This window comes from Rhyacophila brunnea, unplaced genomic scaffold (genome assembly GCF_057557595.1).
Source record: "Rhyacophila brunnea isolate RB1 unplaced genomic scaffold, BYU_Rbru_1.0 scaffold_10, whole genome shotgun sequence".
Taxonomy (NCBI): domain Eukaryota; kingdom Metazoa; phylum Arthropoda; class Insecta; order Trichoptera; family Rhyacophilidae; genus Rhyacophila; species Rhyacophila brunnea.
In genome coordinates, this window is record NW_028232752.1 from 26,932,188 (window position 1) to 26,945,672 (window position 13,485).

Below are 13,485 nucleotides of genomic sequence, written 5' to 3' on the forward strand. Positions count from 1 at the left end.
CAGAAGGTAAACGTTCCGACCTCTACTGTGGTGTGCAATAATAGTCAAGCGTCATTTATTATTGTATTGTTATTTGAAATATTTCTCTTGCGTTTCAGAAATGGTAACCCGTTGTTATTCGAAGGTGATTTACAAAATGAAGAATCAATGTTGGAATGGCTGATCGATGATGACAACCGAGAACTGGCGGATGAAATTGAAGACGTCAACGATAGAATGTTGGAAAGATTGATGGATGAATCGCCACTATTGGTTGTCTTCTTCTGTGAGTACCTACACTTTTAATGAAATTACTATTACACAATATTACAAGAACAAATCTGTAAACAATATTTTTTAGCTAGCAATTGATACATAAGGCTTCTATTAAGATTCTATTCACAATATCGGATAGTTTAAACCTTTCTTTTTCTGCCATATTGTATTTTCAAAATATTTAACAATATGGCCTTTTTTGTTCGTTGATTAACCCTCTATTGTAATACAGGGGGCCTCGACTTTCGTATGTTTTACCTTAGTACGTTTCTTAAAATTTAGATTTTTGTCGATAATGCAAAAACTGTACTTAAGCTCTTAGTTTGCATAAAGATTGGAAGATTCTATTAAAAGAAGATTTTTACATGAAATTTCAAACAAGTAAAGGCTGATTGGTTACATAATATTAAATTAGCTAGAGAAGCTGCCAGCGTAGATAAAGATGCTGCAAATGAATTTATTTCATCGTCCAAAATATTTTAAAATACACTTTTCAACGTTTTTTTTACCTATCTTTACTTTTGTACATTAAACATTTTTGTACTCATTTTACCGCCTATAAATATAAGCCAAATATAATTGGACATATTGTTATTAACTTGTACGATTTTAATTAATCGGTTTATCCAAGTGACATACGTATTAAGATTGTTTTGGTGGGTTTCGTATAAAATGTTTTTGTTGGCCGGCTAGACGCTCATGCTTTATGACAAGCTTACCTGCGCAAACCGGTTTGTACCGGGAAGCCTGTGTGTATGGACGGGAAAACTGAAGCTCGCGCAAACCGAAAAATGCTGTAAAGTCTATACCGCGCAGGCAAGTCGCTGCCGTCTAGCCGGCGCATTAGAACATGTATATATTTTTTGTTAATTTAGAGCATGTGTAGATTTATTGGTTTTTTTATTCCAGTTGATGACGACTGTCCAGAATGTGACGAGATATTGGAAGCTCTGGAGCAAATCGACGGTGAAGTAGATCAATTCGGAATCGATTTTGTAAAGATTGCAAGCGCCGAAGCAAACGAGAAGTACAACATCATCAATATACCGTCCCTCGTGTACTTCAGGAAAAGAATACCGATGCTGTACGACGGAGACCTTCATCAGGTCGACGGCGTGCTGCAGTGGCTTACCTCACAGGACGTCTTTGAGATCAAGAATGAGATTGAGGAAGTTAACAAGAAAATGTTGGACAAACTATTGGACGAAAATGAATTCCTTGCAGTTTACTTCTGTAAGTATTCTAGAAATTTACAGTCAAACAGTTTAAAACTCCACAGAAATATCTTCATGTCTATAAATAAATCCAATCAATACCTTCAATATTTGTTAGTTTGATTTAGATGAAGAGTGCTTGTTGAATCAAAATAAACGATCAGTAAACTAAAATAATAATATTGTACATTATTGAATGTAGACACAGAACGAAGCATATAAGAGAGATTTCACACATATAATAGATGTCATTGTACCAGATTTGTCAAATACAATTTCCCAAACAAAGACCTATATTTTACCATTTTAACTATCGCGCAACCATATTATATTTTTAATTGTTAATAAATGTGAAGCAAAATAGTGCCGCAGGAAAAAAATTGCAAGATGTTGTTTAAAATTGCAAAATGTTATTATAATCAGAATTTAAGAGTAGTTGCCGATCCCCTATAAATCACTTCGTAACTCCCCTGTGACGTTGCAACCCGTGGGTTACATTGTAAACATTTGATGATCAGCTTCTAAAACGGCGTTAGTGCATTTCTAGGTTAAGATTTATCATTAGGTATATTGTTTACCATGTCATTATTTCAAGATAAGACGGAAGAATAAATCAATATGTATCAATTAAAGTACCTATTCTAAGGGCTTAACTTCGAAAAGAGACCCACAGATGGCGCTGCCCATTTACTAAACGCCGCAAACGCTATGGAGTTAACTCCGTAATTTTTATCTCACAATCTTACAGCCAGACAGCTTAATCTGACCCTTTTGATCATACAGGTCCTCTATTTTGAAACTAAACACCTTACACTATCAAAATTCGTTTCTAGTGTTAAGTGTGGTTATCTAGTTGTCAAGTGTGATACCTACCTGAACTGAACTAATTCTTTGGCAAGTTCATCTGGTTATTCGGTCGAGCGAGTCATCTTATCTTGTTAATCTATTTTCGTGTAGGTACCGTTTGAAGTATTCTCCGTTATTGTTGATTAATCTCTGAAAAATCTGAATAAATACTAAAATAGAAAGTGTTTCTATTTTATAAATAAATCAGCCTATACTATGTTTAATTTCTATAGCAATTCATTTAAAGTCAAGGTAAATATCAAATAGGTAAACGTTTACCTCTTAGTTCTTGCGACTGATTTAGTTTGATTTTAGGGTACGTGATTCAGCTCATGTGTAAATGCGGGGGAGTATAAACATATTAACAAAAACTTGTATTCAAATAAATAAACCATATTTATACATTTATTTATTTATCAGCTGTCGCACTTTTCTATGGTGATATTGTTAGTTTAAAATTTTTTAAGCTGTCTATATAAAAATGTATCATTAATGGTAAACGAACACTCCAAGGCCATAATGTGAACGAGATAGTAATAGATCGTTGTTTCCAACCTAAAAACTTGACTTTTTACACAACTTATAATATTAGGTTTTCATACCGAATTTTTCATCTATTTTTATTATGTCAATGACCAAAAATAATTTTGAACACGTAATCAAAAAACACTCTACATCTAATGTGATATTCTCACAGATGAAGAGGATGCTCCGGAGAGTAAGACAGTCCTTGTGAATTTGGAAAAGATCGACGGAGAGACAGACAACCTAGACATAACGTTCGTGAAGATGGGTGACCCGAGATATGCACGCAAATGGGGAGTCACAAAACTACCCGCCATTGTATACTTTAGAAGAAGATTCCCAAGCATCTACAGAGGTAATGATAATTTTTTTAATAATACATTAAGACTACAATACACTGACTGTATTTTGCAGTCAGATTGATTTGTGCAGTAAATAGAGCAGTTAAAATACAGTTGTAGACAATTTAAACCATGAGATGAGCAGAATGTGTCTGTATAGCGTCAATTACGTTGAGCTTCTTTACGAGCTGTTTGTTGGCGAATTTACAATCTGCCTATAAAGTCGCCCAGTGTAATCATCAAACAAGCTATCAAGCAGGTTGTAAACACTCTACCGAGAAAAGTTGAATCCGGTCAACTTTACACGCTACACGCCGGCGTGTGGGCTTACTGCGTTTGCGCAGTAGCAACCTCCCGGTAAAAAAACGAACTACGTTCTGTCAAAATAGTCGCTGGCTTGTGTAGCCGTAGCCATAAATTGACAAACTATAATTGAAGTAGGGAGTAAAATGATGTTAACGCGCGTGTTTGAACATGTACCGTTTAAAAAAAAAAGATTTTTTTTTTTGGTTAGGTACATGTTCAAACACGCGCGTTAACATGATCTTACTCCCTACTTCAATTTTAGTTTGTCAATTTATGGCTACGGCCATATGTTGTAGCTTAACCACTGGGGGATGACAAAAGAAATGGCGTATTTCAAAAAACACTACCTTATTCTTATATCATTAATTATTATAAAGCAATCATTATTCATAGGATGTTTATCACACTTGAATGGTCAAAGACATAGCTTATAATTAGTATCTTTAGAATTATCTTCAAATGTGTTAATCTTGCCCATTTTTTGAATAATAAAATGCCTAATTCTTGTCAAATTTGGGATCACAGAGATTATCAATATAATTTTTTATCATAAATATTTTACTAAAATTATCTCATCATAAATTATACTAATGGTTTTATAAATGCGTTTAAAAATTAAGAAATGTAAAAAATCTACCGTATGTACCGAAATATGACTATATTCTAAAACATTAGAGCGAGAGGTTTAAAAGAATACTATTTTATGTAATAAAAATACTTTATGCAGTCACCAAATGTTTAAAATAAATATAAAGGATAATAAGGCTTCAAAATTATATAAATAGGTTATCTACAACGTTTAAGGTATGTCCAGGATCATGCTTTGAAAATAGAACAAAAGCTCCATTTTGACCTATGCTGAGCATGTCCCCCCTTAATGGGATTTTACTGTATAAAACGCACCTTAAATTTAGAGACACCAAAATTGGAAAAATAATGAGTCTTATTATTGATGCAATACGGTTACATGTTTAACCTATTGGAGACAGATTTAAAAAGAGAAGTGGACCAAGAGCCAGGTTAAATTTTGTAGTAAATTTGACTAGAGATTACTAAAACTGCTACAATTTTTTTATTATAATATGTATGTTTAATTTCAATCATTTTTTCAAACTTTCGTAGGTATTAAAACACTTCAATTTATACTTCTTTTTTAAGAATATAAGTAAATTTATGGAGTTTTAAGAAATATATGTGGATTAATGTATCATTATATTGTTATTATTTTTTCAGGAGACGTACTATCAGAAGAAGAAGTGTTGGAATGGCTGCGCAAGAATCGTTTCCGTCAGCCGGAATTGAACATATTCATGTACGCCCTGATTGCAATTTCAATAGCCTTCGTGATGTACACTGCATTCTTGATGCAGTGTTTCAAGACGCCTCCGCCCGCACCAGTCGCACACCCTAAGCAGGCGTAAACAAATCTTCGAGGTCAAGAAACCTTCATGTGATTTTAGTTTTATGTCATCGTTAACTGTGTCACTCTGACGTATAACGGCACAGCTGGATGTATTGAAAATGTTTAGTGTTGTTTTATTATCTCGAATAAACAATATCGATTCTGCACCTTTTTTGACAGATGGACTATTTTTACAAGGATTACTGTCAACCATGATTCAGTAATTATTGCATCCATCCATGTATACATTACATCTCTTTATAATGAAATACAAGCTCAAGGATTTACAATAAAAATTTTATGTATTTAAATCTGTCTATCTTCCAATGAATTTAGATTAATAACATAACATTGATTCATGCGTATGAAGTGTGAAATACCTGAACTCCAGTTTCTAAGTTCCTGCCATGTCTCAGTTTTACCCAGTGGCAGTTGTAAGAACGTGGATGCCAGGTTTGGTGGCTCCCTTGTGAAAATGTCGCCCATATAATAAACCGTCATCGAGTGTTCAATTAATATATTACACTTGGATGATGCGTTTTCGGTACTCGCTGATGAAGCGATCGATCGTCTCATTTGCTTCATGGATAACATCCAATGGTTTTTATCAATTTTTTTTTTAAATTAAATCATACTGAACAAGAAAGAACAATGAATTACCTACTGTAGGTATTATTAGTAGTTAATGTTTTTCTCTAAATCATAGAAAAATATATAAATCCATCTGTCAAACAATGAAACAAAGAATCAATCCAACTGACGTTTCATCAATAATTTAAAACCATGCACGTACGTCGTTTCACGTCCTCAAACTTTCAGCGTATATACAGTTGAATACATTTCCTATGTATGTGTCAGTACAGTTAAACTATGTTTAAGTATAAGCCTTTACCTTTTATATATGTTATTTATACAAAAGATCATCTCGGCTTTACACTAAACGTTAATAAAAGAAAGAAATCTTTTTTTTTTTGTTTTTTTGAACAATTCGATATTTGTTTTGTTTTTTTTAAATTTATTTAAACACGAGTTATATGCGAATCAAGTTTTAAGATAGTTTTAATATACATCAGTGTTCATTATGCAATTACGTTGATTTAAACAAAGACAAACGTTAATTTTTTCAAGTCAGCTGCACAGGGAACAAACTTCATTATTTTATAAAATAATAATTTTTTGATTTGCTTCATCTTAGGTTAAGTGATTTGGAGTTCCAATAAAATAAACTTAGAATAAGTTTATTTTTTCATTCATTCTAAATCTATTCATATTAAAAAGAATCATGATAAATGAACGCACTATATACAATAAGCAGGCCCAAGAATTGCTAGAATAAATCCAATGATATTAAATATTTAGCAAAAAAGATTAAAAATAATTACATAAACTGTAGACGCAATAATTTAATTATGCCAAATACAGAATGTTAATAAGACAATTTTCAAAATTTACAATTTGAGTAGTAAGGAAGGGGTACATAAAATATATTTAAAAAATCTTTTAAAAAAATAAAGGCGACTTATTATTTTTTTAATAATTTAGTGTCGCCAACATAATGTGCGATTCCACAAAAACGGTTACTAAGCAAACTAGATATTCATACCATATTCAGTATCATAAATCCAATGTGTATGACAGCATACACATTGTCATATCGTCATGACGGGGGCGTTCGGGGAGTATATATAGTCGAATTATATTGTTTCCCTTTTTTAACTGCATTTTTGTATATTTCTATATAATAAACCTGATTGGATTAGTTATTTATACTTTATAAACGGATATAATGTAAATTTCGATCGACTGCACGCAGTTTGTTCGGAATCTATATTAACTGCCTACAGAAAAACAAAATTTACAGTTCACTACAAAATTGCTCATCGATTATTGCGGTGTGATTGTTACATACAAATTATGAATCGGTTTTCGCGAATATTATTATTTTTGTAACCACCAAGATATTTGTAAATAAATATGTATATAAAATTTAATAAATAAAAATACGAAAAATGAATAACCTTTTCATTTATTTATGTTTTCACAGTGTACCATATTGCGTTTGCTCATACAATAAAGCTTGCCAGCAACATTTTTAGGGTATGATGTAACCAAAATTCAGTAAACATGACAAATTTACTATCTAATAATAATACATAATATTATGATGAAAAAATAAAAAATAAACTAGTACTTAATTCTAGCAAATAAGAATATAATATAACAGCCTAAGTTAAATAAACAGCTGATGTAGAGTTTTTATACAAAAATTCTACGAAACAGTTTGCCATAAAATCAAAGCCAATACCGAGAATCGTTAATGCCGAATCGGACGAGATTGAACAATCTGCTAAAGCTATAAACGCATTACACGGTTCAGATGATTGACAAAAAAATAATACTGACAAAATACTGATGGTCTTTTTGATGAGATGTCACTCGCAAAAACTTTTCTTGCCTCAAAAAATGAAGAGTGGAGTTCAACGACGACCCAAATCGAGTATGTTGACGAGTGGGTCCAATTATTCAAATATTTTCAAAAGCAACATATCGATGTACCTAATCTAGTAAAAGATAGTCAATATATGTTGTATCTACCAGGATCGTCCGCAGCTTTGAACCGTGTTTTCTCAATCATGAAACACATTTGGTCGGATGACCGAGGCCGCAGTCTACGGTATGGGTGCTATTGTGCTGCAAAATGAACTTCGGCATTACATCTTGTACAACATAAGTATGAACTATCTAGATACTTACATCTACTTGAATGACACTACAGTCCAGCCTTGGAGTCCTCTATCGCTTCTCTGTCTTCTGTACATATTCCCTGGTCATTTAAATTGATGAGTTTTTTGAAATAATTAGTCACAAATCCTCTTAGCACAATGTGGAGCTTTATGGCCGGTCTGAAAAAGACTTTTTGGTAAAATATTATATTGATATTATGATATTAGAACATAATAATAATATTATGATCATGAATGAATCTAAAAACAAACTAGGATTTTTGATGTCAAAATGGAAATGTCACATTCGGATTCGACATATTTCAAATTTAAGTAGGCATAGACAAAAATCTTTTCTGACCATAAACTATTTGATAATATCTGTAACATAAAGGCCTTTCTATAGTAATACAAATAACTAGGGAAAATTACCTAATGCACTGAAAAGTTGTTTTAACCTAAAAAATAAGTAATAATAACAATGAATAACAAGTGAATAACAATACCTAGCTTGTTTATTTCATAAAAAAGGATCCATTTAGCTAAAAATAATAACAGTCCGACTTCATAATAGTTTAGGGTACCTACCTATTTAGAATGATGAATTATTGTGGCAGTGCAGGCGATTCATTTAGGTGTAGGTATCGTTACTCTCAAAGTGATTTCGTTGTAGGTTGCCACAATACCTGAAGAATCTATTTTCTTTTACAACTGTGCGTAGGTATGACCAAAGAAATCGGATGGCTTGACCAACCAGTCACATTAATTTGTTTTTAATTTTTATAAAATTAAACAACAAAAATGCTGTATAAACATTTCAACCGCACCTTAGAATTTTATCATTACCTATTAGAATGTACCTACGAATATCCTATAAAATACAAAAAAGGTCGATAGCTCGATAAGCACCCACATTAATAAAAAATATACCTAATCTATAAATCAATTAATCGAACTTTCACAAATTTTTGGGGTTTGTATAATATTGTAGGTATTTAATAAAATTAGTACCTAGGTACCTATAAAAATTAAGCTAAGGCTATAATATTATTATAAACTGTAATAAAGCCAATCATTTAAAATTAAACTAATTTTATTATGGCGCCTTTGAAAATAAATCAATAATTATTATTAGATTTTGTAACTTTTCTAGGCATAAATATTTTTTAACTGAGGAAGACGCATATCTTTCATATAGCAACCCAGTGTTTAATCAGTTTGTGAAGTGGTGTGTTGTTCTTTGCTTGTGGTTTCTTTGGATGAAAATTTTAACAGGTAAAAACATTTTATTTATAATATTTCCAGTGTTACGTAGTAATGTAAAGCCAATAAACTATAAGTATATGCATAAAATATGTGTATCAGCCATATCCTTTCGCTTAACATGTTCAAAACAAAATTAATATTTATTCCAAAGTGATAAGCGGTTGTCAAAAAGTTTTGTGCAATTTAGAGGGGACCCCGCGCCGTTATACCTCACTCCTGTATCTACATACCTATTTTTAATATTAATGTTTTACGATATTATTAACTTTAACGACGCAAACTTTGACTCAATGTTTACGGATACATTTTTTTAGACGTTTATCCTAATTTTACAGAGAATCTCACTGTTTTGGCAGTTTGTTACTAACTTATTTGAAGTGTAAATATAATAGCTATAAGTCCTATTTACTTGTAGATACCAAAGTATAAAAATAAGTTTAAAATCCCTGAGTAGGTATTCCATGAATTTTGCATTTGTGCAGTTTATGTTTCGTTTTTCTATAGTAAAAAGAAAAAAATACTGTACTATTTAAAAGCTATGTAGGTATAGTAGTAGATATCCTACCTCTTTGGCAATGTGTACACAAAATATTTGAGGTCTTCTGACATCGAAAGTACCTAACTTATTTTTTTTTTTGAATTTTTTAGCCTTTCATTTAATTTTAAAGTAAGTAATGCAAAAAGTGATTATTCATTGTTATTTAGACGATTATGTTTTCTGTGTGTATTTTATTATAAGTAAATACTAATTATGAATGTACTTAGATACACACAAAACTATAATAGTATGACTTATTTAGGTACTTACTTACCTATTATACTTAAATATTTATTTAGTTTTAGCCTGTAGGAAATATATTCATACATGATGATTATAATTTAATCATATGCGTTAAATTGTCAAGTACCTACATAGGTACCTATTTGATTTATACATATTTTTTACAAAGTCTGGTAGGTTCCTACTTATGGAGGTTTTTTCACCCCCCAGTGCTCTTATTTGATTCCAAATGTATCCTATTTGAATCTCAAATCAGATTTTTTAAAAATCCAAATGGAGATTATAATCGGATGTATTTGGAATCAAGTAAGACCAGCGTCGATTCGCTGCAACTGCAGTGCTGTGTCTGAACCCTGATAACGTCATACCTACTCCATATAATGTCAATACCTATTAGTATTCGAATGATGTACTTACTTATCTAGTCATTTTAGAATGATTCACATTTAAGTTTCGTTCAGTAGATATTATAATACTTAAGTGAGTAGGTATATAATATCAAATATAATTAATATTGTTACTATATATTAGTACCTACCCAAACAACTAGGTACATAGCCGATATCTAGGTACTATTATAGAAGTATTATTTATGTTATATTACCTCAATATTATCTTATACGTAGCTACTCATAACGGATTCTCTGTAATTTCCTGTTATAAATAAGTTTGCTTCTATATAATATATCATTAATTATTCATACTTTTTCAATAAACTTATATGGGGTTTTTCACACAGTTATAAATACACATTCTTACATAATATTTATATAATAACATGTCAATACTTAATCATGAAATTCTAAAATTTTGATTGTATTCGTAGCTTGATTCATATCACGTGTATGAGAGATTGCATTGAATGACACTAATTTTATTATTGACGACTAAATTATTCATAGGTAAATTTATTATTTAATCTAGCGGTACAACTTATATCAAAATTATAATACGAAAGCTACATTATTACTGCATCCTACATGGGTACCATTATTGTGCTTTAAAAATGTCAATTTGTTATCGTTACAAAGTGTAATTAATTATAATTAGCATGAGAATATTTTGATGTGAAGATTTAACTCCATTTTCATCGGATCGTAGTCATTAAAAATCATTCGGCAAAGCGTTGGAAAAGTTTCAAATTTGCATAGACGTAAGTATTATGCAAAGTCAGATTACTTAAAAAAATGCGTTTTTTTTGTATACCGAAGGTACACCGAGACGTTTCGAAAGACTAATTAATATACGAAATTCGTTTGCAGCGCTTCTGTAATATTAAAATAATAATTATATATTTTAAACGAATTACATTATTGTAGATTTATGCAGAAGTTTTAAATAAACTTCGACTGTAACAGCTATGAAGAAAATAAGATTACTGAACTTCTCACTCTGATTATTTTATAGCAACATTTTGAAATATTTACACCTAACCAAGATTTTGTTTATAAGTAGATTTATACAAAAATTATGCCTCTCTGCTGCTTGTCATTCATTATACTGGAGTTCTGACGAATTTGTCTGTTTATTCAATAAGTCTGAACATAGGTACAGACCTACAATTATAGTCATACCTAATCACAATTTTTTGTAGTGATACAGTGAATTTACCAAGGTATACCATTTTAGTATCATTTCAAATGACATTTGTACACTTGAACAAAATACTGCTCTAGTGATTTCATCAGTAGTTAAAATATAGTCAAATAATTTTCAGATAGGTTAGTTAATTTTGCACAGCCTCATTTCTATGTCACTGGACTTTACACCTTTTGACAAAAAATAACAATTCGCATAAGTATGGAACAATTCCTAAATTTAAGACTACTCAATGAATCACTGCGGTGGTTATTCGCCTATTAAAATATTTTGATAGGTAAATCGAATAGAATATAATGTATATGACTATACGAGTAATACGTAATGGCAATGATTGTTTATTGAGCGGGTTATGTATTTATCGTGTCTTATGACCTGACTGTCATTAAGTCATCAACCAAAACTGGCTTTAAAGTATTGGTTTTCGCCACTGTATTTCGCATGTCTGTATACTTACCAACTTATCAAATGTTTTAACGAACTATTATTCTCACCTAATCTTATTTTGTAGTTTAGTTTCACGTTCGAATTCAACATTTGCAAATGAAAGAAAGCAGTTGCCAATTACTGTGGTTAACAAAAATATGCAATATGGGTTAAGAAAATAAGCTAGATGGCAGAAAAATGCTGGATTTCTAAAAATTAAAAAATTGTCTAGACATTAACATTTTGAAAAAAGATGTCATAATGAAATTAACATTAATTGTTTTACAAGAAAATTATCGGAGAATAATTTCGTACTTTAACATTAATAAAATAAGTCATAATAGTAATTATTACAAGATAAAAAGAACTTTTCATATACAACGTTTTTAAATTTTCTGTTGAATTATTATGATCAATATGTTCAAACTTGTACTTGATATGAAGTAAATAAAAAACAAACAAATATAGAATACTGAAATGTCATTTTGATTTCCATAGTAACGCACGTACCCATATATTAATAATTTAGTTGCTAGGACCACCCACTTAGCAACCAATAATGGTGGATTGGATTACGGATATCTTCCGAAATAACTTTTCATACAAAACAGAATTAACTGAAAATGAATTCAATTCTACTTAAAGATGGCTAAAAGTATTAAAAGAATGCATTGGCATCGTGTTCTGACATATTCTCAAAGTTTAAAATGTCTAGCTAGTCGGGAAGTTAGTTAAAAATCGATTGCAAGATTTGTACTGGATAAACAACCACCGAACAAATAAGAATACGAGCTAATAAAAACGTTGTAATAAAAATGAATGAAGGCGAGAAATTTAGTCATCATTTTGTATGTTACATTTATTTATTTTTTTAGGTATAATGTACAAAAGATCAATAATGTATGTTGATTTTCAAACGCAAGTCTGGTATAATAATAATAATATCCTAGTTTTATTATGAGACATTAAGCTGTTTGCGGAGTGCATTTTTGCATGCTAGATACAGATGCATTTATTAAAAATGCCATACCTTAACTCATTCGACGCGGATGACACGGCTGCCGTGTCCCCGTTAAGCGGCCGATCGATCCAATTAACATGTTATTTAAATACGGTAATTAAAAAGTAATTAAAAGTTACGCAGCGATTGTGTTAACCAACGTGTGATCCAAATTGTCTTAGGTGTGAGTGTGAGAATTGATAATTAATTGACTCATGCCTTATTATAAGAATATCTTCGAATTGAAATTCCGAAAAATTAATAAGCGCTATGTCAGGAAGACAGTTGAAAAAATATCATATCGCGTAATCGAGATAGGTAGTGCTAATTTATAGATAATGCATATTATATTATTTGATACCCACCTGATTAATGTACCTACTGATTAGTCATATCGATAATGGTAAAATGATAACGTTAGGACAGAGGATAAGTATTTTCGGTACTGTTCGGTTAAAGCGGATACAGCGGAAAACGCATTTTGAAAATAGCCGATAAACTAGATTATTTGTTAGGTTAACCTAACCAAACCTAACCTAACCTAACCTAACCCAACCTAACCCAACCTAACCTAACCTAAACTAACCCAAACTAACAAATAATCCAGTTTATCGGCTATTTTCAAAATGAGTTTTCCGCTGTATCCGCTTTAACCGAACAGTACCGTATTTTCAATTTAGCACTTAACTATAGGTAACTTTTAACATTTAAATGTATAAAAAATCGTTATCAGGTTATCACAAATCCCCGTATTTCTAAATTTATTCTTAACATAGAGTTAGGGTTTGCAATACCAGTAAT

At 31.0% G+C, this 13,485-nt stretch overlaps 2 protein-coding genes across 4 annotated transcripts in view; both read left to right on the forward strand.

The window, feature by feature from the left end:
• Positions 1-6,249, forward strand: part of hlk (hulk) — a 93,475-nt gene extending 87,226 nt beyond the window's left edge. The window contains exons 22-25 of the mRNA XM_085952811.1: positions 99-265; positions 1,165-1,488; positions 3,013-3,195; positions 4,721-6,249. Of these exons, the coding sequence (XP_085808937.1) occupies positions 99-265; positions 1,165-1,488; positions 3,013-3,195; positions 4,721-4,908 (862 nt within the window). The 3' untranslated portion in view covers positions 4,909-6,249. The remainder of the gene's footprint in view (positions 1-98; positions 266-1,164; positions 1,489-3,012; positions 3,196-4,720) is intronic.
• Positions 6,250-8,827: 2,578 nt separating this feature from the next.
• jar (Myosin heavy chain 95F jaguar) overlaps positions 8,828-13,485 on the forward strand; it is a 109,374-nt gene continuing 104,716 nt past the window's right edge. For all 3 annotated transcript variants that reach the window (XM_085952824.1, XM_085952831.1, XM_085952838.1), the window contains exon 1: positions 8,828-8,887. The gene's annotated coding sequence lies outside the window, so the exon portion shown is untranslated. The remainder of the gene's footprint in view (positions 8,888-13,485) is intronic.